The following is a 24153-nucleotide window of genomic DNA, read 5'->3' on the forward strand; positions in this document are numbered from 1 at the left end:
TGTTTTACAATCTCCCCTCCCAATTTTTCTTTTTTTAAAAAACCTTTTTATTGCCTTGCATATAATAATTTGTTTACATTGTGTTTCATTCATGAAGATCATATTTTTCAACTACATCTTATTTCCAACTTTTACATTCCAGCCACCCATTATTATTAATTTATCTTGATTTCACGCTTGATCAATTTCAGACTGGAGAATTTGGTAGAAATCCCCTATTTCTTCATCTTTAGTGGATGGTTCATAGACTAAATATTTCATTAGTATTTCATTTCCCTGTACTACCCCATCAATGACAGCATTGTGCTTCAAAATCTAATTTTAAAAGGCAACTCGAGCACACAAAGTTTTATAAGAAAATGTGGAAAGACTTGGAGTTAGAAAAGCAAAAGGAAAGAACCCATTCAACATTTCACAAGATTAAAGAAGTGAAGAAAAAAGTCAAGCCCCAAGTTGCAATACTGAAGGATCTAACTTGCAAAATCTTGAACGATGCAGGAACTATCAAAAGAAAATTCGGCCTTCCCTCAAAATCTCCTTTCTAGGAGAGAGATCTGACCCCTTGGGGATGTAACTTCCTAAAAAACCTATCATTACTATTTAACTCACACACACACAAAAAAAAAAAAAGAAAGAAAAATAAAAAGGAAGGAATACACTAAATCACTGTACAAAAAAGAACTGTTCGACAATGAACTATTTTAGAAAGTAGCATATGACCAAGAACCAATAGTACTGAAAGAAGTCCAAGTTACACTAAGGACCCAGGACCTGATGTAACACCAAATGAAGTTTTTCAGAAAACAAACACAATCCTGGATATGCTTACCAATTGCTGTCAACAAATATGAAAGGCAGCTACCTGGCCAACTAACAGGAAGAGATCTATATTTGTTCCCATTCCTAAAAAAGGGGATCCAATAAAATGTGGACATTATTAAACAATTATCATTAATACCATAAGCAAGTAAAATCCCGCTGAAGACTATTTTAAAAATGGCTGGAAACAGTACACTGACAGGGAACTTTCAGAAATTCAGGCTGGCTTCATAAGAGGTCATCACTGCTAATGTCCCTGACAGGGTACGCCTTGTCCTCAAGGACATGCTCCTGATGAGCAGGTACAGAGCATGTTTTATTCTTACAGGTGCTATTTGAAGACTCGGTGCTAACAGGGCAACCTCTCCTTTTCTCTTCCTGCACTGAACATCCTGAGGTGATGGTGGAGAGGCTATCTCATAATCTGATGCACATAGGAACTGAACCTCCTCAGCAGGAGGGGATGCAGAAAATCCATGGCTGGAATTAAGATGCTGTTGCAGGTGACTAGCCCTAGCTTTCAACCACCAGTCTGAGGCCCGCTGCCACCTCCCTTTCTCACTGGCCTCTGCATTCACCATGGTAACAGAGACTCTTGAAAAGCAGAGATCGTGACTTAATTTTATCTCTGTATCCTTGATGCCTAATTGATGTCATAGCTAAAAATGTATTAGACTGTGCAGACAATACATTATTCATGCTCTTTCACATAAGTAAAAAGTGCTTTTTCTTACATAATATTAAGAATGTGTCCAGTAACTATACAAATTCTGTAAGATAATCCAGAATGACTCTTCTTACCTACTCCAGTGATAATACGTAATTAATGTACTTCTCTAAATATATTTATGATAATTCTGATACTATCAAAATGTAAATTTCTAAAGGAGAGGGAATTTTTTAAATTCATAATGGCTTAGGATACAGTTACATCTGTAAGATCATAAAAACTAACTCCGTCTTGACCGTTCGCCAGGGCTTCTTCTCACTCACGCAGGTGGCTCAGCTGTGGTCCTGCCTGGAAGGAACTCACAGTCCATTGCTGCTGACGGTGGACAGAAGATGTGTGCGGCCCAGTGAAAAGGTGAGCTCCAAGGAAAATGGCCAACTCTACGTCGTAAAGTGCTCCCTGTTGCCCTTCAAGGGCCCCAAAGACAGAGCCCGCAAGCTGGTGGAGGTGAGGCCACGAGAAGGTGGGACAGCACCCCCACTGGGTGTGGATGGAGCATGCCTGGGAAGAGCGTGGCCTGAGCCTGCAGCAGCACTGCTAGGCCCACGGCACCAGCCTGCCTGAGGTCCAGCTACCTGAGGGACACTCTGTTGGCCCTGGCCCACCTACATGGCCAGGGCCTGGTCCAACTCGACATCAAGCCCGCCAACATATTCCTGGGCCTGTGTGGCAACTGTAACCTGGGTGACTTTGGGCTGCTGGTGGAGCTGGGCTCGGCTGGGGCCAGTGAGGCCCAAGAGGGGGATCTCTGCTACATGGCCCCTGAACTGCTGCAGGATTCTTACGGGACAACGGCAGATATATTCAGTCTAGGCCTCACCATTCTTGAAGTGGCCTGCAACATGGAGCTTCCCTATGGTGGTGAGGGCTGGCAGCAGGTGAGCCAGGGCTACCTGCCCCCCAAGTTCACTTCAGGACTGTCTTCTGAGCTGTGTGTCATCCTTGCCATGATGTTGGAGCCAGACCCTACGCTGCGGACAACAGCCAAGGTGCTTCTGTCACTCCCCATGCTCAAGGAGCCCAGGCTCTGGAGCATGCTGTGGTCCAAGGCAGCCAATACCCTGAGTTGAGGGTGGGTACTTTCTCAGGCCTTGGTCTCCCTGCTCTACTACTTGCTGGCCTGCCTTGCCAGCTGGCTGCAGCCCCCAGCCCCACTGACCACCCCTCCCTGTTCACCCCACTGCACTTTCCTCTGGGACCACAAGCTCTCCAGCAACGTGGAGGACAACAGCTTCGGGGACCTCCTGGATCTGAACAACATGGACTCGGCACCTTCTGAGGACTCCATACTGTCCTTTGAGCCCTGGAACCTCCTCAGCATGTTTGAGGATTCTCTGGATCCCAGCGCCCCCACCTAATTTAGAAATTCTTAACTTTTTACCTCTCATCATTCTGAACACCCTCTCTGACTATTAAAAGGTATTCACGTCTTGGGTACACCTTGGTTTGTACAGGTGGCAACACAGGAAAAAAACCAACTAACTCAGTCTTAAAAATGAAGTAAAAAAAAGTTCTGTTCTGCTCAAGCCCTCTTAAAGTCAAGCCTACTCAAGAGGAGTTAACAGGGTTAGTTACTAGAGATCAACAAGGTGTTAAAAGTATTTTAATACTGCAAATTTATCATCTATTAAAATTTTTAAAAGTATCTTAGATCAGATAGCCTCTCAAACTAACCTTAGTCGCATTGAACACTCTCCTTCTTCTTGGGCTACCCATCCAACATCAGCAAAAGACACCACCGCATCCTGTCCTGGGTGGCTGGGACTCCACTCTGCTTCATGGTTGGTAAGCTAAAAGTTACAAAAAGGAAAAATTATTTATCTGGCACCAAATATTAAGTGTAAATAAAGGTCTCCATAAAAGACATCATTAGTCCTATGACAATATTTGCCTACTAGTATGTTATAATCTCTGAATTATAATTTAACTTTGGTTTGTATTTTACAGGGCAATGATAATGAATTCCTCTCACCCGCTCCTGCCCCTTGAATAATCTACTTCATCCATCCTAAAAATTAAAAATTCTTGCTCATTTAAGTTAAAAAAAAAAAAACAAACCAACCAACCAACCCAAACCCAGTAAAATCAAACAAGGAAGTAGACAAAAATGCTAAGACCAAAAAAATTTACAAATTAGTGCTACGTTCAGAAATTTTCAGTTTTAAAGGAGTGTGTGTATACATACACACTATTATAAAGGTCAAAAGAGATATTTTTAGGTGCAAAATCTTCTGATTTTTAAAAATATTTATCAATAGTCACTGCCAAAATTAAGGTCAAAACCACAACACAACACTTAGGGCCACTGTCTACATGAGAAGAGTAGAGATTTAAGAACTCAACCCAGTCAGAAAGGAAAAATAAAACCAAAACACACAATAAAGTTTATATAAAAGTGCTTTTCAAAATACTAATGTAATCCACTGTATAGGTGAGGAAATAACTTGTCAGAAGAGAAAATAGGACTTTGAACAAGTAGACTTTTAAGACTGAACAGAATGTGTACGTATTAAATTATAACATAGTAATCAAAAGGAAGATTCTAGTACTTTTCCAGAAAGTTACCAAAATACATACAGTTAAATGGTGTTGTTAGGTGCCATTGAGCTGACTAGCCACCCTATGAACAACCAATCAGAACTTCACCCTATCATGTACCACCCTTAAAATCTGTGAAATACTCAATAGAGCCCACTGTTACAATTATTGTGTTAATCCATCTTGTTGAGGGTCTTTTCTCTTTCTCTAATACTCCACCTTTGCCATCATGATGTCTTTTCCCAAAGACTGCCCCTTCCTGATAATACGTTCAAAGAACATGGTATGAAGTTTCAACATCTTTGTGTCTAAGGAACACCCTGGCTGCACTTCCTCCAAGATAGATTAGCAAACAGATATCCTATAAAACTTAATCCTCCTGTATCTACAATCAAAAGTAGAACAACATAATGACATTGCTAAATCAGGAGCTTCTGAGTGGATTCCAACTCACAGTTAACTCCATGTGTGTCTAGGTGGACTTGAACCACCACCTTTCTTTTAGTGAGTATCAGGTACCTTAATAATTTATACCACTCAAGGACTCCTTAATATTTAATATTTTTATAACTATTAAAACAGGGAGTTTATGAGATGGTATGTGAAGAGTCTTCAACAACAAGGTCATCAAGCTATTTCTTTTCATCAAGCTTTTTAGAAAGTGCTGTACTGTAAGGACTAGTTTGTAAAAGTGAGGGAAATAAAAAAACTAAACACTAAATAATGCCTTTCAAAGGGACTAGTTCATTAATTTCCCTCTGCTTAGGATCCTTTGTTTCAGATACAAAAAGATAAAACTTTGTTTCAACTGTCACTAGCTGGTATGGAATTAAATATATTTAAGATGGATAAAATCTCGTTTTGACCTTAAAATCACTTATTTTCATCACAAGTATATTTCTAAGAAAAGGAACATTTTTCTAAGAACAAATACTTGAAAGATATAAATATGAATATATTCTGTGGCAATTTTTCAAGGTAGCTTATATAGTAAATAATCTTTTCTATCCCAAATTGTCTTATACTTTGAATTTTTGGTTGATACCCTTTATTTCCATGCTGAACCAAGAGTATTTCTAATACAGATTTTGGCACATTAGATGTGAGAAAGAGGTGTCCCTGTGGACTTTGGGGTAGGACTGTGAGGGACACAATTCCTATTCTAACATACAGGTGCAAAATTATATGATACAAATGTCTCTTTTAGATTCTATGTCACTTTATAGATACCTGAAAAGACAGTAATTGTGTGAATCTAGAATCACCAAGAGAAAAGCTACTCCTAAATAAGGAACGAAACCAAAAAGCCAAGCTCGCTGCCCGGACTCAGTGCTGGCCTAAATCTTTACAGAAGGAGATTGTTCATCTTTCTCTCATGGAGCAACTAGTAGATTTAAACTGCTAACCTTTCAGTTACATTACATACTATACCACCAGGACTCCTTACCTTAAATAATGTGCAGGAAATTAGAAATATACTTAGAAGACTCACCCAGTAAAAAAGGTAAAAGAGACAAAACTTTTGCAAAATCACACATCCAGGATGTATATGACCTCTTGGAACATCCTCTAAAATCAGTCATTTGCAGCACATGCCTATTTCTTCCATTTCTAACTATTACAGAGCTCTCCTGACAGCTGCATACACTGTTAGTGGGAAAGTGGCAGTCCAATAATCCAAAGAAGAGGAAAACTTAAATCGGCTCCAAGTGCCATAGGTCACAAAAGAGTTAAGGACACCCCCCCACCCCCCGGCAAAAAAAAAATAAATTAAGGACCAACTATAATCATTCTCACTTGAACAACTATAATATTTAATTTATTAAGCATATAACTATGTTTTATGGACAAACTTTAAAATACACAAGCACACATAGATAAAAACAAAACAGACTATTCCATAGACGTTGTCTGCAATCTTCATAAACACTGAATATACTTACTCTCTACAATAATATCACACCTCTGGTACATGCTCAGTCAGGGGACATATTAACGATACTGTTGATTACCAGCTCCAAAACTGATGAGCTCCTAATCATTTCTACTTGATAGGTTGCCTCACAAAGCAAAGAAGTTTTGACATTTAAGTTACAAAGTCACATGACACAGTGATGCATGCCACTAACAAAACCCTAATTTGAATTCTCATTTCAGTTGTTATCAGGGGAAACATGCATTTAGTGGTGCAAGCATGAAGTGGAAGAACAATCCATCCACTAAGTGTATGGGGATGATGAGGAGGGCAAGGGCAGGAAGCTTCTAGAGGTACAATTTGAATGTCACTATTGATAAACACAAAAGACAGATGAGAATGATGAATAAAAGGTGAACTTACTGAAGGTTCCAAGAAAGGTCCTGTTCTACTATAGCTACTGTTAGTACAAAAGGGAAAATAAAAAGACATAGAAAAAGAAAATTTCAAAATCAATGATATTTTAATAATAATAAGTTCAGAGCTTCATAACTTACAAGTATCCCTATTCCTCTCAAAAATGAGGAAAACCTTATTTCATTCACAGCAAAAATTCCATAGCACTTCTGCTTTTTTAAAAAATGGAGTTAAGAATTAAGAAGTTCAATTCACATTTGATAAAATTTAAATTATTAAAATTTAATTGTATTTAAGGAGTCTTACTAGGCAACTTTGGTACATTTAAAACATTCTGGTAATAAAAAACTGTCCCAAAAAAATGAATTCATTTAAATGAGGTGCTTACCAGAAAAAAAGCAAGACTGTAAAGAAGTTGAAATGCTTAAAACAGAACTATCAGAAGCAGTGGGTCAGCCTGTGGATAAGGAAAGCATGAAAAGGAAAGCCTTCCTATTATTTCAGCCTTTCAAATAAACCAGTAATGCTAGCTGTTAACAAACTTTTGTTTCATTTAATTTAATCACCATTTACAGTAAAATGCAAGATATGTTTACTTTAAAAAATACAGTAACAACATGATAATAATTAGCTTTTTTTACAAAGGGAGTTTTGGGTTGTTGGGTTTTTTTCCCTACTAATTTCTATAATTTTAAGACCATCTGAAAACTGGATCTCTGTACTTCAATATAGAGACAAATAAAGAAAGCCCAACAGCACAGTGATAAAGAGCATGGCTGCTGACCATGTCAGCAGTGGTTCAAAACTACCTGTGTAAAAGAGAAGTGACAGAGCTACAACCTTGAAATCCCTATGGGGGTTGTGTTATTCTGTCCTGTAGTTTTCTATGACTCAGAATCCACTGGATGGCAATTACAGACACCCAGTAATATCAACAGATCTGGAAGCTGGACTTGCAAGCATTCTCGTTGAGCCTCAGTAACCAATGGTTCTGAATTACACGGCTACTTTTTTTTTAACTGAATAGTTACTTAACACTTTCTATGCATTGCATGCTACATCTAGCATGGAAGTGGCATCCAGGGTCATGAGTGAGAAGGAAGGTTTTTCACTTCAATTTATTTAGAACACTGAAATTAAATTTCATTCACATTTTAATGAGATGTGTGTGTGTGTGTGTGTGTGTGTGTGTGTGTGTGTGTGTGTTTGCGCGCACACGCAAGCAAAAGCCACTGAGTTGGATTCAACTGGCACAGGAGGAGAATACCCCTCCTCCAGTAGAGCATCTCGTAGATTTGAACCATACACCTTCAGGATTAAAGCAATTAACCTTTAAGAAAATAAAATGGTTCAAAATATTTGTTAAGAGTTGTGTGCCATGTAGTCAGTACCAACTCAGAGCTGGACCTCCAGTGGGTTTTCAGAGGCTGTAAATCTTTGAACCACTAGCTGCTCTGGGTTGGCAGTGCAACTCCTTATGAGTAGACTACCCGAACTCCCTTCATTAGAGTTAGGATTTAAATTACTATGTCTCAATGCCCAGCTTAGAAAACATAATACAAATAGCTAAATCCAACTGTCCTTAAGGCTCTTTAAAAAAAAAAAATCCAAAACAACTATGAGGTATCATCTCACCCCAGTCAGAATAGCAAGATTTAACAGAACAGCAAGCAACAAATGCTGGAGAGTTTGTGGAGAGACTGGAACCCTTATTCACTGTTGGTGGCAGTGTAAAATGGTACAACCACTATGGAAGGCTGTATGGAGCTTTCTCAAAAAGTTGCAAATAGAAATACCATTTGACCCAGCAATTCCACTACTGGGAATATACCCTCAAGAAACCATAACTGCCACCCAAGCAAATATATGAACATCCATGTTTATTGTGGCTTTGTTCACAAAAGAGTTAGAAACAACCCATGTGCCCATCAACAAATGGATAGAGAAGCTCTGGTATATTCACACAATACTATGCTGCAATGAAAAAACAAGGAACTCATGAAATATTACACAAAATGGGTTACGATGGAAGACATTATGCTGAGTGAAATATATCCGTCACAAAAGGACAAATATTGCATAGGGCCACTGTTGTAAAGCAGGATTGACATCAGGGTTGAGGGAAGACAGAGATGGAGGGGAGGAATGATGTATACTACACTGAAACAGATTAGAGAGAGAAGTGTTTAAAAGGGATATATGATTGGGTATTACTGTCATGACAAGAGTCCAGAATGAAGGCTGCACAGTGGCATAGACTTGGGGGGAAGGGTTGTACAACAATGAAAGAATTTTTCTTTTACTTTTTTTTAAAAATTCATTTTAAGAAATTGTGGATTTCCATACATTCACTGTTGCATTAATTCTCCCTGCCCACCCTTCCCCCCCAATTCGTTCTTCTCTTTAAAGAGTAAAAGAAAAATTATTTCATTGGTATAGAATCCTCCCCTCCCGCCCCGAGTACACTCCGCTATGTAACCTTCATCCTGGACTCTTATCATAATCATAATATCCAATCATATATCACTTTCAAACAGTTCTCTCCCTCATCTGTTTCAATGCAGTATACATAATTTATCCAATTTTTCTCAGTCTTACTTCAACCCTGATGTCAGTCGTATTATACAATAGTGGCACCATGCAGCACCTGTCCTTTTGTGACTGCGTTATTTCACTCAGCATAATGTCCTCCAAGGTCACCCATTCTGAATAATACTGCATGAGTTCCTTGTTTTTCAATGCAGTGTAGTATTCCATTGTGTGAATATACCAGAGCTTTTCTAGCCATTCGTTTGTTGATGGGCACTTAGGTTGTTTCCAACTCTTTTCTATTGTGAACAAAGCCACAAGAAACATGGGTGTGCATTTATCTGACTGGGCGGCAGTTATGGTTTCTTTAGGGTATATTCCCAGTACTGGAACTGCTGGGTCAAATGGTATTTCTATTTGCAACTTATTTTTTTATTTTAATAATTTTTTTTACTAATTTTATGAACATTTACAGAAATTCTGGATTTCCATTCATTCATTTATTTGCAACTTTTTGAGAGAGCGACCAGCATTTGTTGTTTGCTGCTCTGTTAAATGTTGCTGTTCTTACTGGGGTGAGATGATATCTCATAGTTGTTTTTCTTTTACTTTTCAAAGAGAAGAGCGAACTGGGGGGAGGAAGTGGGCAGGGAGAAAAGTGTAATAATGAATGATTGGAAACCCAAGTCTCTGTAAACTTCCCTTAAAATTAATTTAAAAAAAAAATCACACTAAAAAAATGTGTACCGTGAACAAAATACTGTAAATTATAGACTTAGAAAGAGTAAGGGAAAAGAGTTAAATTTATTTGTTCATTTTAGAGTTGACCCAGGTATGTATCTTCAAGTGATTCAGACACCAAAGACATTCTTTGTCCCACCTCTCTTGGTCCTGTTAGCCTGGCCTCCTCTTTGCAACTTATGATGTACATGTTCCTTGCTTTAGTTCATCTGTATCTGCAACATGCCCTGTCTCACAGCCCTCCCCCTGCGCTTCAGCAGATCCTATGTTTCTAATCCTCAATCATCTCTCCTTCAAGGAGGCTTTCCCTGACAACCACTGTTATGCTCCCCATGCTAAACTACTTCTGCCTTTATGGCTTTTATTACAACTTGTAATTTTATACAAGCATATTTACTTGTTAGTATCTCTCCTACTAAATCTTATATCCAATAAAGGGAGGAGACTATGTCTGTTAATGAACATCAGTAATTACCATAAACTGGTGGATTTACTTTCTGATTGAGCCATGGTATATATACTTTAGGGAGAGATTCATTTATTATCTGCTTGTTTATAGAACATTCCTTCTAACACCAATTCGAAAAACAACGTCCATCTAGGAAGAAAATACCATAGGGTTAGGTGAATAGGTTGGTGATGCAACTGGTTACTAAGTAAAAAGTTGGAAGTTTGAGTCTATCCCAAGGAGACTCAGAAGAAAGGCCTGGCAATGTACTGATAAAAAATTAGTCATTTCAATCTCTATGGTCTGATTTACTTAACCTGTGAGACTGTCAGTATAATAAAGACACACTGACTGAGATTATTTTATCCTTCTTATATTTATTATCTCAATTTATTTCTAGCTAGATGAAAACATGACTACATGTGTTAGTCAGTGTTCAGATTTCTGATTACACGTACATGAACAGGGGGGTGGGGGGATGCAGTCTGTACAGAGCTGCACTGCTAACACAAAGGCTGAGCACCTCTCTGGCTATTCAAATTCACCAGCAGCTCTGAAGAAAGACAAGCAATCTTCTCCTGTGTGATTTACAGCTTCCCAAAAACTCACTGAAGGGTCAGCTACCAGTTAATTCTGACTTGATAGCAAAGAATTTTCAGTAAATACACAAAAACTAAATCTGTAAAACCAGAGTTGCATTTGAGAGTCAATGAAAATAATTTGCTACAGACTTAAAAAATAGTAATAGCAACTATAAAAGCACTCTCTTACTGTGCCATTGTTATGTACTCATTCTTTCCATGGACTAATCCACCTAACCCTAGTAACACTAAATAATATGCCTGTCTCTCCTAGCACTGAGAAGGAGGTCTTCCATGACCACAGATATACAAATCAGCTGGGACAGTGGAAAGATGATGTGATCTAGAAGGACACACTTGAAGGCTTAAGACTTCAGAAGTGAACGTTTTTTTGGGGATGACAGATTTGAAGTGTAAATACTAGCAGTGGAAAGGAAGTGAAAGTCAAAAGACAGAAAAACATAGAAAGTCAAAATGTAGAAAGGGAGTTCTGGACCGATTCCCACAAAGATACTAAAATCAGAAAGGAGCAAAAACTGGACTGGTGTGGCTACCTATTCCTGTTTCCAAATTGATCCCTTGAGTGTTTTTATATTCAGTTTGATCCAATTTGACTTTTATCTCCAGAATATAGCCTGATATTCACACCTCACTACGGCTTCCTTTCCCCAGGCCTTCTGCATACTGGGGAATTATCCAAATTGGACTCGCAGACAGCACAGATACATTACATTTCAATCAGCTGCCAAAAAAAAAAAAACCCATAAAAATCACAAAACTCTCACATGAAAGGATAAGCATTGCCAGCACAGTACCTGTGGTGGCTCAAATTCATGTGTGGCTCCCCAGGAGAGAGAGACTCTTCCATCCCAGCCTCAGAAATTCAACTGAGGCTCATTTCTTATAGACATCATATATGTGCTTGGAGCTGCTTGCTAATGCCACACACACGCAGGGGAGGAGCTTGCTGATGCCATGCACACGACGGGAAGCAACACACCAACACACCGGGGTGAGCAGGAAAGCTGGAATCTGAGCGAATGTGAGCCTGGAATTTCAGTCCCATCAACACCTGCCCACACCTGGAACTCTGGTCTCGAGACCACTGGCCTGCACCCCGAACACCACTCCTGACATACACTGGGAGCAAAGCTAGGCCTTCAGTAAGGTACTTCGTGGGGGTGTCACTGGTGTTTGGCTGGATCACGGGGACCCCCTTAGGCTCAATCAAAAGGAAGGGAGGCACCTGAAGCTTGTTCTTGAAGAGAAAACCAAGGCTTCCTGGTAGTTCCAATCAGGTCTCCACACTCTGCCTTGTCTCTTCATGTCTAGTCCATCAAATGCCTTTAGCCCAGAGCACCTTGTGCTACCATAGCTGTGGCAGTTGTCTGACAGAGGTTGCTTCTTTAGGCCTTTTCGCTATTGAACTGAGAAAAAAAAGGTAGTTGCCCCACCATGTTCTGGAGAGGTGACTTCAGATCAAGAACCTGCTATCATCTCAGACATGAAAAACTCCACCACAGCAATGTCCTGGAGGAAGCAGGCTACCTCACCCCCTACACAAGCCCAAAGCAAGATGTCATCCCCCAAAAGAATGACACAGCCATCAATGGGTTTCGTGAAGTCAGAAAGTCTGATATAACTTTCTAAAACAGATTTAAAAGAATAATGGCTATTTTCAATGGGTGAAAGACAAACATGAAGAATTACAGGACACTGCAAGCAAAAACCAGAAGGAGCTTAAAAAAAAATCCAAAACAATGCAGATTAAAAAAAAATGAGGCATCAGAGGCTCTGGAAAAACAAGAAACCACAATCCAAAATATGATGACCAATATTTCAGATGCTATCAACATGATGGAGGATCACATGAACAGGGCTGAAGAGATGGAACACAGAATCAGTGAAATAGAAGACAGAATTTTCACCACTGATCTGCTAGAACAAAAAGCAAGAAAAAGAAAACCTAAGAATAATGGGGGACACCATCAAGAGAAACAACATGCTCATCATCAGAATCCCAGAAGCAAGTAAAAGCACTGAAAAATTTGTGAAGAATGACTGGAGAAAATTTCCCAGGCATACAGAAAAAAGGAGAGAATATGTATTTAAGAAGCTGAGAGTACACTATATAAAACTGACCCAAAAAGAAAAGCACCAAGACATATCAAATTTGCCAGAACCAAAGATAGGAGAGAATTATGAAAGCGGGGGCTAAGGGGAAGAGTAACTATAGGGGAGAGCAAGTAAGATTAAATACTGATTTTTCAGCAGAAACCATGTGAGCAAGTCGACAATGGAATGATATAACGAACTCAAAGAACAAAACTGTCAACAACCAAGAATATTATACCCAGCAAAACTGTTCATCAAATATGAAGGAGAGATCAAGATATTCCCAGAAAAACAGAACCTAATGGAGTTTGCAAAAACATGACCAGAATTTCAGGAAAGACTGAGAGACGTCCTTCTTACAGAGGTGCCACAGAAAGCAAGATGGACCAAAGTAAGTAGCAACAACACAAAAATAAAAACAAATCCACAAAATCCTCTATAAAATAATAGCAATGAAACTTTGCCTCTCAAAAATCACAATGAATATAAATGGTTTAAATGCACCACTAAAGAAAAAAAGAGTGGCAGATTGGATAAAAAAATTCATCAATACGCTGTCTACAAGAGACACTTTTCCTATTCAGTATTGTATTAGAAGTCTTAGCAGTAGCTATAAGACAAGAGAAGAAAGTAATAGGTGTCCAAATAGGCACAGAGAAGGTAAAATTAGACTATATACAGATAATATGATAGTATACTTAGAAAACCCTGAAGATTCAGCAAGAAAACTATTGAATGTAGTTGACCAATTCAGCAAAATGGGAGGCTACAAGATCAACATACAAAAATAATTGGATTTTTCAACAGTGACAAAGTGAATATAGAGCTGGAGCTAAGAAAAACAATACCCATCACAATAGCTAATCACAAGATTAAATACTTGGGAGTAAATCTAACTAGAAACACAAAAGACTTATTCAAAGAAAATTACAAAACATTACTGCAAGAAACAAAAAAAGACCTGGAGAAATGGGAGAATATTCCTTGCTCATGGATAGGAAGACTCAATATTGTGAAAAGGCAATTTACATGTTCAAAGCAATCCCAATATAAATACCAATTCCATTCTTCAACAAGATGGAAAAGGCAATCTCCAATTTCATTTGGAATGGAAAGAGGCCCCAAATAAGCAAAGCACTCCTTAAAAAGAGAAACAAGGTAGAAGGCATATCACTCCCTGATTTCAAATCCTACTATACTGCTGTGGTGTTCAAGACAGTGTGGTACTGGTACAATGACAGACACATTTATCAATGGAATAGAACTGAGAACCCAGAAATCAGCCCATCTACTTATGGTCAACTGATTTTTGACAAGGAGATGAAATCAGTCAAGTAGGGAAATGACAGCCTTTTAAACAAATGGTGTTGGCAAAATTGGAAAACCATCTGCAGAAAACTCAAACAAGACTCACACCATACACAAAAACCAACTCAAAGTGGATCAAGGACCCAGGACTACAAACTTCATTAGAGAAAAGCTTGGAAGCATCCTAGAAGCACTATCCACAACTTGAACAGTCTTCCAAGCATTCTGAAAAATCTACAACCAGGAGAGGATAAAATAGATGAATGAGACCTTCTAAGAATTGAATCCCTATGCACATCCAAAAAATTCTCCAACAGGGTAAAAAGGGAAGCCACAGACTAGGGAAAAGTATTTGGTAATGATATGTCTGATAAGGGACTTATACCTAGAATTTATAGAATACTTGAGCACCACAACAAGAAAAACAGCCCAATTGAAAAATGGGCACAGGCTATGAACAGACACTTCACCAAAGAAGACATTCAGATGGCAAACAAACATATGACGAAATATTCAAAATCTCTACCTATAAGATGCAAATCAAAACAACTATGAGATATCATCTCACCCCATTAAGAATAGCAAAATTTAACAGAATAGCAAGCAACAAATGTTGATGAGGTTGTGGAGAGACTGGAACCCTTATTCACTGCTGGTGGGAGTGTAAAATGGTACAACCACTATGGAAGGCAGTCTGGTGCTTTCTCAAAAAGTGGCAAATAGAAATACTATTTGACCAATTAATTCCACTACTAGGAATATACCCTAAAGAAACCAGAACTGTCATGCAAGCAGATATATGCACACCCATGTTTACTGCTGCTTTGTTCATAATAGCAAAGATTTGGAAACAGTCCAAGTGCCCATTAACAAACAACTGGATAGAGAAGCTATGGTACATTCACACAATGGAATATTATGTAGCACTGAAAAACAAAGAACTCATGAAATATTACACAAAATGGGTAACGATGGAGGACATTATACTAAGTGAAATATCTCCTTCAGAAAAAGACAAATAATGCCTAATGCCACTCTTATAGAACAGGGATGATATGGGGGGCAAAAAAAGGAGGGGGATAAATAATGTACACGGCATTGAAACAGACAAGGGAGGGACTGTATAAAAGAACATATGATTATGTATTATTGGCATGACAAGAGTCCAGAATAAGAGATGCATGGTAAAGTGGTGGTGGGGGGCGAGGTCAGAACCTATGTAACAATGAAATAACTTTTTTCCCCAAAGAAAAAAAGCAAACTGGGGAAGGGAGGTGGTGGGGAACAGGGATGAAAAATGTGCAACAATGAATGAATGGAAATGCAAGTTTCTTGCAAACTTCCACTAAAAAAAAAATAGTGGAATACTGTATTTGTAGTTTTATTTCTGTCAATGGTATCCTCTATCCTCCACATTTTTAGAACAATGTATACTTATATCTCTAAGTATTTGTTGTTGTCAGAACCAACCCACAAATGACCTGCCGGTTGGTTTTAAAAGACAGTTAACCACCCACGGAGCAGCTGGTGGCCTTGAACCACGTATTTTCGGGATTGCAGCTCAGCTTCTTACCACTAGGCAACCAGAGTTCCCTTATGTCTCTGATGTAAATACTTCTAAAAAAATGGAAGACATAGAATAATAACTGATTTAAAATTCCTGGTTAAGAAGTAAATAATACTTATGTTGACCTTAAAAATACAGAGTAGGCTAGAAAACTTCCTGGAAAAAAAAAATCTCACTCTAAACAAATGTCTTTTGTCTTCCACTTTAATCCCAATTAGGTTACCAATGTTCCTCTTTACTGCTCTGCATCTTTTTTCAAGGTCATTCTTGTACTAAATCTAATACTCTTTTACTTTATATTGTGTTAAGTGACTGAAAACAACACTTGGAAAAGCAATTCTCCCAAGGAAGTTCATGTGGCTGTGGTCATTTCTGCCCAGTGACTGTTAAAGCAGATTTGTGTTGCCAACTAGAATACGCTAGCTATCTGCACATCCGTCCTGTATCTACATAGGCACAAATGCTGAACCACATTCTCCCCAAACTGAGCAAGCCACTGCTATGGAGGCCTCACCAATTCACAATGACAGTGCACAACCAGGGCAGAGCTGGCCCTCAGTGTTTCCGAGACTATAATCTTTACAGACACAGACGGTCTTATCTTTCCCTAAAGGAGCAACAAGCAGGTATGAAATAACAATCTCTGACTTGCAGCTGAGTACTTTAAACACTGCCATCCAGGTTCAGTAAGACTGGATACATTTAAAAAAAAAATTGATGGAGCTGAGCAATCAGAAAAAATAATAACACAACAGTAATTTGAAGGAAGTTGGCAAGTAAAACAATCAATTACCTAAATGAACTAAATTCTCAAATTGTGACTAAAAGGCTTAGCTAACACAGATATAGTGGATTTTATTACTTATTATAAAAAACTACTTCTGGGAAAATTTAAATTTATCAGTTTCTAGACTGAAGCACAAAGTTTTACCTAGTCAATTTGGAACAGGAATAAGAACACAATAATGGGCTCCGTTTTTAACATATGCTAGAACATAGTAATTAGGAAGATTTTTCCTTCTATAAAAAAGTAATTTGAATTGTTGTTATTATGTATCATTGAGTCAGAACTGACTCATAGCTGACCCTCCAGCAGGTTTTCAGAAGCAGTTTAATACATGGGAATTAATTGCCCGGTTTCCCCTGCACAGCACCTGGCGGATTTGAACCTTGTGCCTTTGAGTTGACAGCAGAGCTCTTTAATACTTGGCCAGCAAAGTTCTTTAGTTTATGAGTAAACACATCAAATAAGCAAGCAGGGAAACTGAAGAGCTTCTGAATGAATTATTTAAATCCACCTTCCATATTTCTATGCTGATCTATTATTTTTGAACTGCTAACCCAAAAGGTAACTCCTCTGCAAGCTGGAATCCATTAGCAGCTCTTCAGGAGAAATGAGCAATCTCCTCCCGTGTATTTTACAGCCTTGGAAACCTGATCAATGATCAGTTACGAGTTGGTTTCAATTAAATAGACTGTGAGTGGGGGTGGGTAAGGTAGGTGGTGAGCCTTACATTATTAAGGTAGAACGGAAAGATTTGCCATACTGCTGTTGTGGAGAATTACAGAAGAGTTAACATGATATGTTTGTTAACACTACAACAGCAATAAGGAACAAAATCCGAAATAGAATGAGCAATTCATCTCCAAGCAAAACAGTAGAGTTGCTATTGACTTGGTGCTGGTAGTGTTAGGTGTTATCTAATCGCCTCGACTCCTAGTATCTCTGTGTAGTCCAACAAACAAAACTTTGCCCCATCCTCACAATCTCCACTGTGCTTAAGCTCATTTTTTCAGTCACCGTGTCAATTTATCTCACTGAGGATATTTCTCTTCTTCACTGACACTGTTCTTTTCTAAGCATGATATCCTTTTCCAAAGGCTAGCCATATCTGATAAACTTCCCCAAAGTATGTGAGACCATCTTAGAATTTCAGCTTCTAAGGAGCACCCTGACTGCACTTCTTTCAAGGCAGATGTCTATTCTTGTAGTAGTCCATGAGCAGTCCAAGAGCATAGTCAATACTCTTTGACAACACCACAATCCAAAGCTATCAATTCTCTGGTCATTTCTTCACTGTCCAACTTTCTGATGCTCATGAGGTACCTGAAAATACCATGCCCTGGGTCAGGCACACTTTTGTCTTTTAAGTGACATCCTTGTTCTACCACACTTTACAGCAGTCCTGGGAAGAACTACTGAGATATGCGCACTGCAGAATGTCTTGATTTGACTGCTATTTCCATGGGTGCCGACTGTGGATCCAAATAAAAGTCAGTCATTGCCCTCTGGTCCAGTTGTGAAGACTTTTTTGTTTTCTCGATGCTGAGGTATAATTCACACTGAGAGCTCTAGTCTTTGATCTTATTTTTTCCCCAATAGTTTTTTTCATTTCATTGAAAGTTTAAAATCATGTTCTCATATAGTCAATTATATTTTGCTTTATAACATTAATCACAATGTCTCAATCCCTTATTGTGTACTGTCTTTCCTTTCACTGAGCTTATTTATTTTTTACTCCCCTTTTCCTACTTCATCCCTATAACCCTCCAAAATTTATTCTGTGTAAACCTTCCTTCCATTTATACAACAGTGGTCTTTTAAGTTTGTTAATGATTCCATCTTGCTTAGATCTAAAATCAACATTCTTGGTATCAGCAGTCAAGAAATCAAAAGACAAGTTGCCCTGAGAAAACCTGTTGTCAAGGATCTCTCCAGACTGCTAAAGAGTAATGATGTCACTTTAGAGTCTAAGGTGCATCTGGATGCAGGCCATGGTCTTTTCAATTGTTTTCTATGCATCTGAGAAGTGGATAACGTATTCATTATCCAGATGACAGAAAAAGAATCAAAGTCTTTAAGCTGCAGTCCTGGAGAAGAGTACTGAGCATATCATGGACTGCCAAAAGAACAAATAAGTCTGTCCTGTAGAGGGTAAAACCAGTTTGCTCCATGGAGGCAAAGATTGTGAATCTCCACCTTACATATTTTGGACATGTTGCCAGGAGGGACCAGTCCTTGGAGAAGGATATCATGCTTGGAGGGGTAGAGAGGGTCAGTACAGAAGAGGAAGACCTTGGATGAGAGTGACTGTGGTAATGGGGTCAGGTTTATCTGAGACCACGAGGCTGGCTCAGGATAGGCCAAGGTTCAGAGCCACTGTTCATCGGGTTGCTATGACTTATAGTCAACTTAAAGGCACATAACAACAACATACCATAACTGTTTATGTTAATATCTCAGAGTGTCTTTTGTCATTCACCAACTGATGGGAACTTGAGTTGCTTCCAAGTTTTTATTATTATAAATACACACAAATATGCATATATGTTAGCATGTGTTATAGATCTTATCTCTTCAGGATATATACATAGTAACAGGATCACTAGGTCAAACGGTATTTTGATTCCCAACTTTCTAAGGAAGTGTCAAACTGCTTTTCATAATTGCTGTCCAAGTTTACATTCCCATAAGCAGTGTAAGAGTGCCGATCCCTCCACATCCTCAGCAATATCTATTGTTTGCTCTCTTGTTGAACTTTGCGACTGCTGCTAGGGTGAGATACTATCTCAATGTTACTCTCACTTGCATCTCTTGATTAGCTAATAAGTGAGTTGTGGTGGCCCAGTGATAAGGAGTTGTGCAGCAATCCCAGACGCATACAGTTTGAATTCACCAGCTACTCTGCAATCCCCTCTTGTCCAATATACTACTGCCTCCGAAAACCCACTGGAGGATCAACTAAGGGTCAGCCCTTACTCGATGACACATAACAACAGCTAATGATCTTACGTGTTTCTTCATGTGTTTGATGTCTGTCTAAGGGTCTCTGGTGAAGTGTTTATTCATGACTTTGCCCAATTAGAAATTGAGTTGTTTGAGTTCTTTGTCCTTTTCTTGTCAAGATGTTGGATTTTTCTACAAATTTTAGAGAGCAGTCCCTTGTCAGATTTGTCACTGCAAACTATTCTTTCCCAAACTATAGGCTCTCATTTACTCATCTGAAGGCATCTTTAGCTATACCTAAGGATTTAATATTTTGGAGGTCCCAGTTGTCTATTTTAGCCACTCCTTTGTCTACATTTTCAGTTACATGTGATAGGTTAATTATACCACAGAATAGGGCTTGTCCTGATTTACAGTTTTTAGGTTTTACTCATCCTTGATCCAATTCAAGATGGTGGGAGGTATGGGTCTTGTTTTGATTTCTACAAATAGATAATCCATTTTTGCCAGCACCATTTGTTAAAGAGACTATATTACATTCATTTTCATAATAGTCCAGCTGTGAAGATTACTTGTCCAGCATATAAACTGAACAGATAACACTGACACACACCTTTTCTAATTTTAAGCCATGTAGTATCCCCTTGTTCTGTTCGAATGGTTACTACTTGATCTATGTATAGGTTCAACAAGAGTGTTCTAGAATTCTCATTCTTCTTAATGCTATCAATAATTAATTATGATCCACACATCAAATATTTTTACAGGTTATAAACCACACGTTTATGGTCCACTCTGTTTTCAGCCAAGATCTCAATGACATCCGTGGCTTCTTCTGAATCAAGCCTGAATTTCTGATAAGTACCTGTCAGTTTCCAATCCAGCTGCTGTTTAATGTTCAGCAAGATTTTACTTGCAATAATTTCTGCATTTTGCTGTTCCACCTTTTTTTCGAACGGGCAGGGCACAAATATGAATCTCTTCCATATTTCCAATCAGTATCTCTGGATCTCAGGAACTCTGCCTTTCTCTAACTAGACAAGTAGTTGCCTTCAAAACTGTCTGCATAACAAGTAAGTATGTCTTAGTGTTAGAAGAGAGTATGACTTAAGTTGCCAAAGTACTCCAAATTCAGGTTTTGACTATCACCTTACCCCCAGAACCACAATTACCTTTTTGTCTTGACAGTGTCATTGCCAAGGCAATGATTCCCACAATTACTGTTGATCTGTAAATCAATAATAGAGAAGGCAACTTACATGGCATCTACTATGACATCCAAAAATAAACCAGAGGAACAGAACAGCTGTGCTAGAAGAAAGATGTAACAGCAGAAGACATCAATGGTAGTATAATATTCAAAATCTCTTGAATGCTTCCATTCAAGGTCACCTTGCAATTAAGCACTGCTTAGTTTGCTATGTGCTTCTACATATTTATATATGCATTCTTAAGGAAGATGATTAAAGATTTTGAATAATCACTTAAAAAGAGCAAATTAGAAAGACTATTGTGATTTTTAATCCTTATTGCTGAAATGTTTTTAAAATATCTAATATCATCTTACCTATTTATATTTCTAATGCACATAGATAATATCAAATGTTGAATTATAAGTACATATATAAATAGTACCTGAAATTGAACTCTTGGACATTGAATCAGAGACAAATTAGTACCAATTTTCCTTACGATACTTCGAGATGAACCATATGGCTTCCCAGACCAAAGTACCTGAAGATGGAAGAAAAAAAGAAATAATTACAAGACTTCTAGAACTTAGCAATCAAAACACTGGTCAGTTAAGTGGATGGCATGCAGTCACAGGAATTATGATATTAGAAATATTATAGATGTTAGGTCGTTGTTGCCATGTACCATCAAATCGGAACTAACCCACAGCTAACCATCAGCTAGTTTTAAGAGGTGATAAAATGCATGAGACAAAACTGTCCTATTTCCTGCAGAGTGCCTGGTAGATTTGAACTACATACAAGTTGGGCTTATAGCACAACTCTTTACCACTAAGTCACCAGAGTTCACTCTAAATGATACAGGAAACGGAAAACTAAAGCATCAGAAAGCTAGACAATGACTACAGATGACAGATGGAGAAGTGATGCCTTTAAGCTGTGGTGTTGGAGATGATTAATGAATATACTACAGACTGCTAGGACAACAAACAGGTTCGTCCTGGAGAGGGCTAAACCAGGCTGCTCCTTGGAGGCAAGGGTTTTTTGAGGCTTTGTCTGACATACTCTGGACTTGTTGCAAGGAGAGACCAATCCCTGGAGAGGGACATCATGCGTGGAAGGACAGTGCAGGAGAGGAAGACCCTCAATGAGATGGCCTGATTCTGTGACCAGGGAGGTATGCTTATCACAGACAATAAGATTGGCACAGGATAGAGCAGGGTTTAGGGCTGATGTACGTGGGGTCACTATGAGTCGCAGGCAACTCGACGGCACATAACAACAATAACAACATATATAGCTAGCCATTATGAATGAAAAAGTTTAATACAACATATTATATAAGCATGCAGAACTAGCAATTAAAATATTATTTTTGTCATTAAAATTACTATGTTTGATAGTATTTTTCAAAGGAAATACTATTTTACCTCTTCTGCTTTACTTTCGTTTAGAATTTTCTATGTGTAAAAATTTTCAACATTTGAACTACTTTTCTTATAACACATTTTCCAAAACAAATACAAATCACTATGGAGTTTAACAAACTTAGTGTCCCATGCATGGTGCTCCAGGTTATTTGCTGTACGTGGCCAAGGGTGAGTAGTGGCCACAGGCCAGGTACATTTGGATCACCAAGGAATATATAAGGAATACACACACACACACACACACATACACACTTTCATATATCTGTATATTTTTAAAAAACAGTGTTTTCTTATTATGTTTTCTTAACTGCGAATGCAGTCCCCCAGTACAAATTACACAGTTGAGTTTCACACGTTTGGGGAAATTCCAGGGTCAGCACATCTGGGGTGCAATGGATAAGCCTCACCCTGGGAAAACCACCGTCATGATCATGGTATCTCTCCTGCCAAGTAAGTAAGGACTTACTTACTTATTCTTGTGAGATCCTACCCTCCAGAGAAAAATTTCTTACCCTCCTTTACACAAAGCACTACATGTGCAAGAGGTGACCCTAAGAAGCAGAATTTCTCAGGTCAAATGATAATACACACACGGCATTACACGAAGCTTGAGGCAATACAAGAAACAAAGCCCCAAATTGGCAAAAAACAAACCAAAGGCATACATGTAGAATGTCAAGTCATTTTAAATTGTACCTTGAAATTTCTCCCCAAGTATATGCTCTTTTCCTTAAAGCGAAAAACTACGCTGTCAGTTTTGAGTGCTAGATGTGAAAGCCTGGACAGAAGAGGTGAAGACTAGTAAGTTTTACTAGGAGTCTACTAGTAAAAGCAATTTTTAAAATATTGAGAATGATAAGACTGTAATATTTATTCAATTAACTTGAACATTCTCATACTTGTATCCTAAAACTGAACAAGTAATTCCAAACCAACTGGGAAGGTATTCTGAAGTCACTAGCAGTTAAAAACAGAATTATTCCCATAAACCATTAAGCCAAACACTAAATATCACTGTAAACAACAGTGATCCATCTAACTGAACATCTAATTCCAACATCTAACTGAAGGTGGACAAACAGAACATTCTACAAGCATGCACAATTTTTAAAATGAGCACCAAAGCAATCTGATTTCTTAGATTTTAATGACCAAATCCAACAATTCAGAAATGAAAATATGAGACAAAGTGAGATACCAGGGATACCTCTAGCACCATTTCAGCTTTTCTAGAATTCTCACCATCAAAACAAAACCAGAAGGCAATAATAACCATGTCATTCGATCATTTCTCTTCTTCAGTTTCATGTCAGTAGTCACAAAAGTCTACTGTGATGTATGAGGAGAGGTATGTTATTTTGTGTATCACAATGTGTTAACTGCACAGTCTAATATGAATTTTTCTCCCTTCCAATAAGAAAAGATGATGCCCAGAAATACAGAAGACAAAAAGCTGATAAAGAAAAACTTAGAAAGGATTAGCCAAGGTCAAGAATTAATTTTTCCACCAGCTGTAAGGGCTAAGTTTCAACAATTCTCTTCCCATCTAAGTAATATCAAACAGGAAAAAATTTCTGGTGTCTTCAAAGATACAACTTTCACTTAAAATAAATACGTAAACAACTTAGTCTTCTTCTACACAACTAAAGAAGGAAAAAAACAGATTGTTTTAAGCAATTATTTCTCAAATATACACAGGAGATTAACATACTTTTCTTCTGTCACTGGTGAACTGAATAGCACATGTTGTTGTTGTTATGTGCCGTCGAGTCGTTTCCGACTCAAAGCGACCCTATGCACAACAGCTCTAAACCCTGCTCTATCCTGCGCCAACCGCACCGCCTCTGACACACCCATCCCGATTACCCCAGTCACCGAATCAATCCATCTCATAGAGGGTCTTCCCCTCCTGCGCTGTCCCTCCACCCTCCCAAGCATGATGTCCCTCTCCAAGGACCCGTCCCTCCTGGCAACATGTCCAAAGTCTGTCAAACGAAGCCCCAGAATCTTTGCCTCCAAGGAGTAGCTTGGTTTAATCCTCTCCAAGATGAATCTGTTTGTTTTCCTGGCAGTCCATGGTACATTCAGTACCCTT

The 24153-nt window shown here is 38.5% G+C and overlaps 1 protein-coding gene and 1 pseudogene across 1 annotated transcript in view; one reads left to right on the forward strand and one right to left on the reverse strand.

Moving 5' to 3' along the window:
* MTFR1 (mitochondrial fission regulator 1) overlaps positions 1–21715 on the reverse strand; it is a gene marked incomplete at its 5' end in the record, with an annotated part of 33979 nt that extends 12264 nt beyond the window's left edge. The window contains 3 exons of the mRNA XM_006880434.1: positions 3224–3339; positions 21071–21169; positions 21701–21715. Coding sequence (XP_006880496.1) covers positions 3224–3339; positions 21071–21169; positions 21701–21715 — 230 coding nt within the window. The remainder of the gene's footprint in view (positions 1–3223; positions 3340–21070; positions 21170–21700) is intronic.
* On the forward strand, positions 1296–2907 carry LOC102874761 (annotated as a pseudogene).
* Positions 21716–24153: the final 2438 nt, after the last annotated feature.

Source organism: Elephantulus edwardii, unplaced genomic scaffold (genome assembly GCF_000299155.1).
Source record: "Elephantulus edwardii isolate Elephantulus edwardi_28Jun2011 unplaced genomic scaffold, EleEdw1.0 scaffold00008, whole genome shotgun sequence".
NCBI lineage: Eukaryota > Metazoa > Chordata > Mammalia > Macroscelidea > Macroscelididae > Elephantulus > Elephantulus edwardii.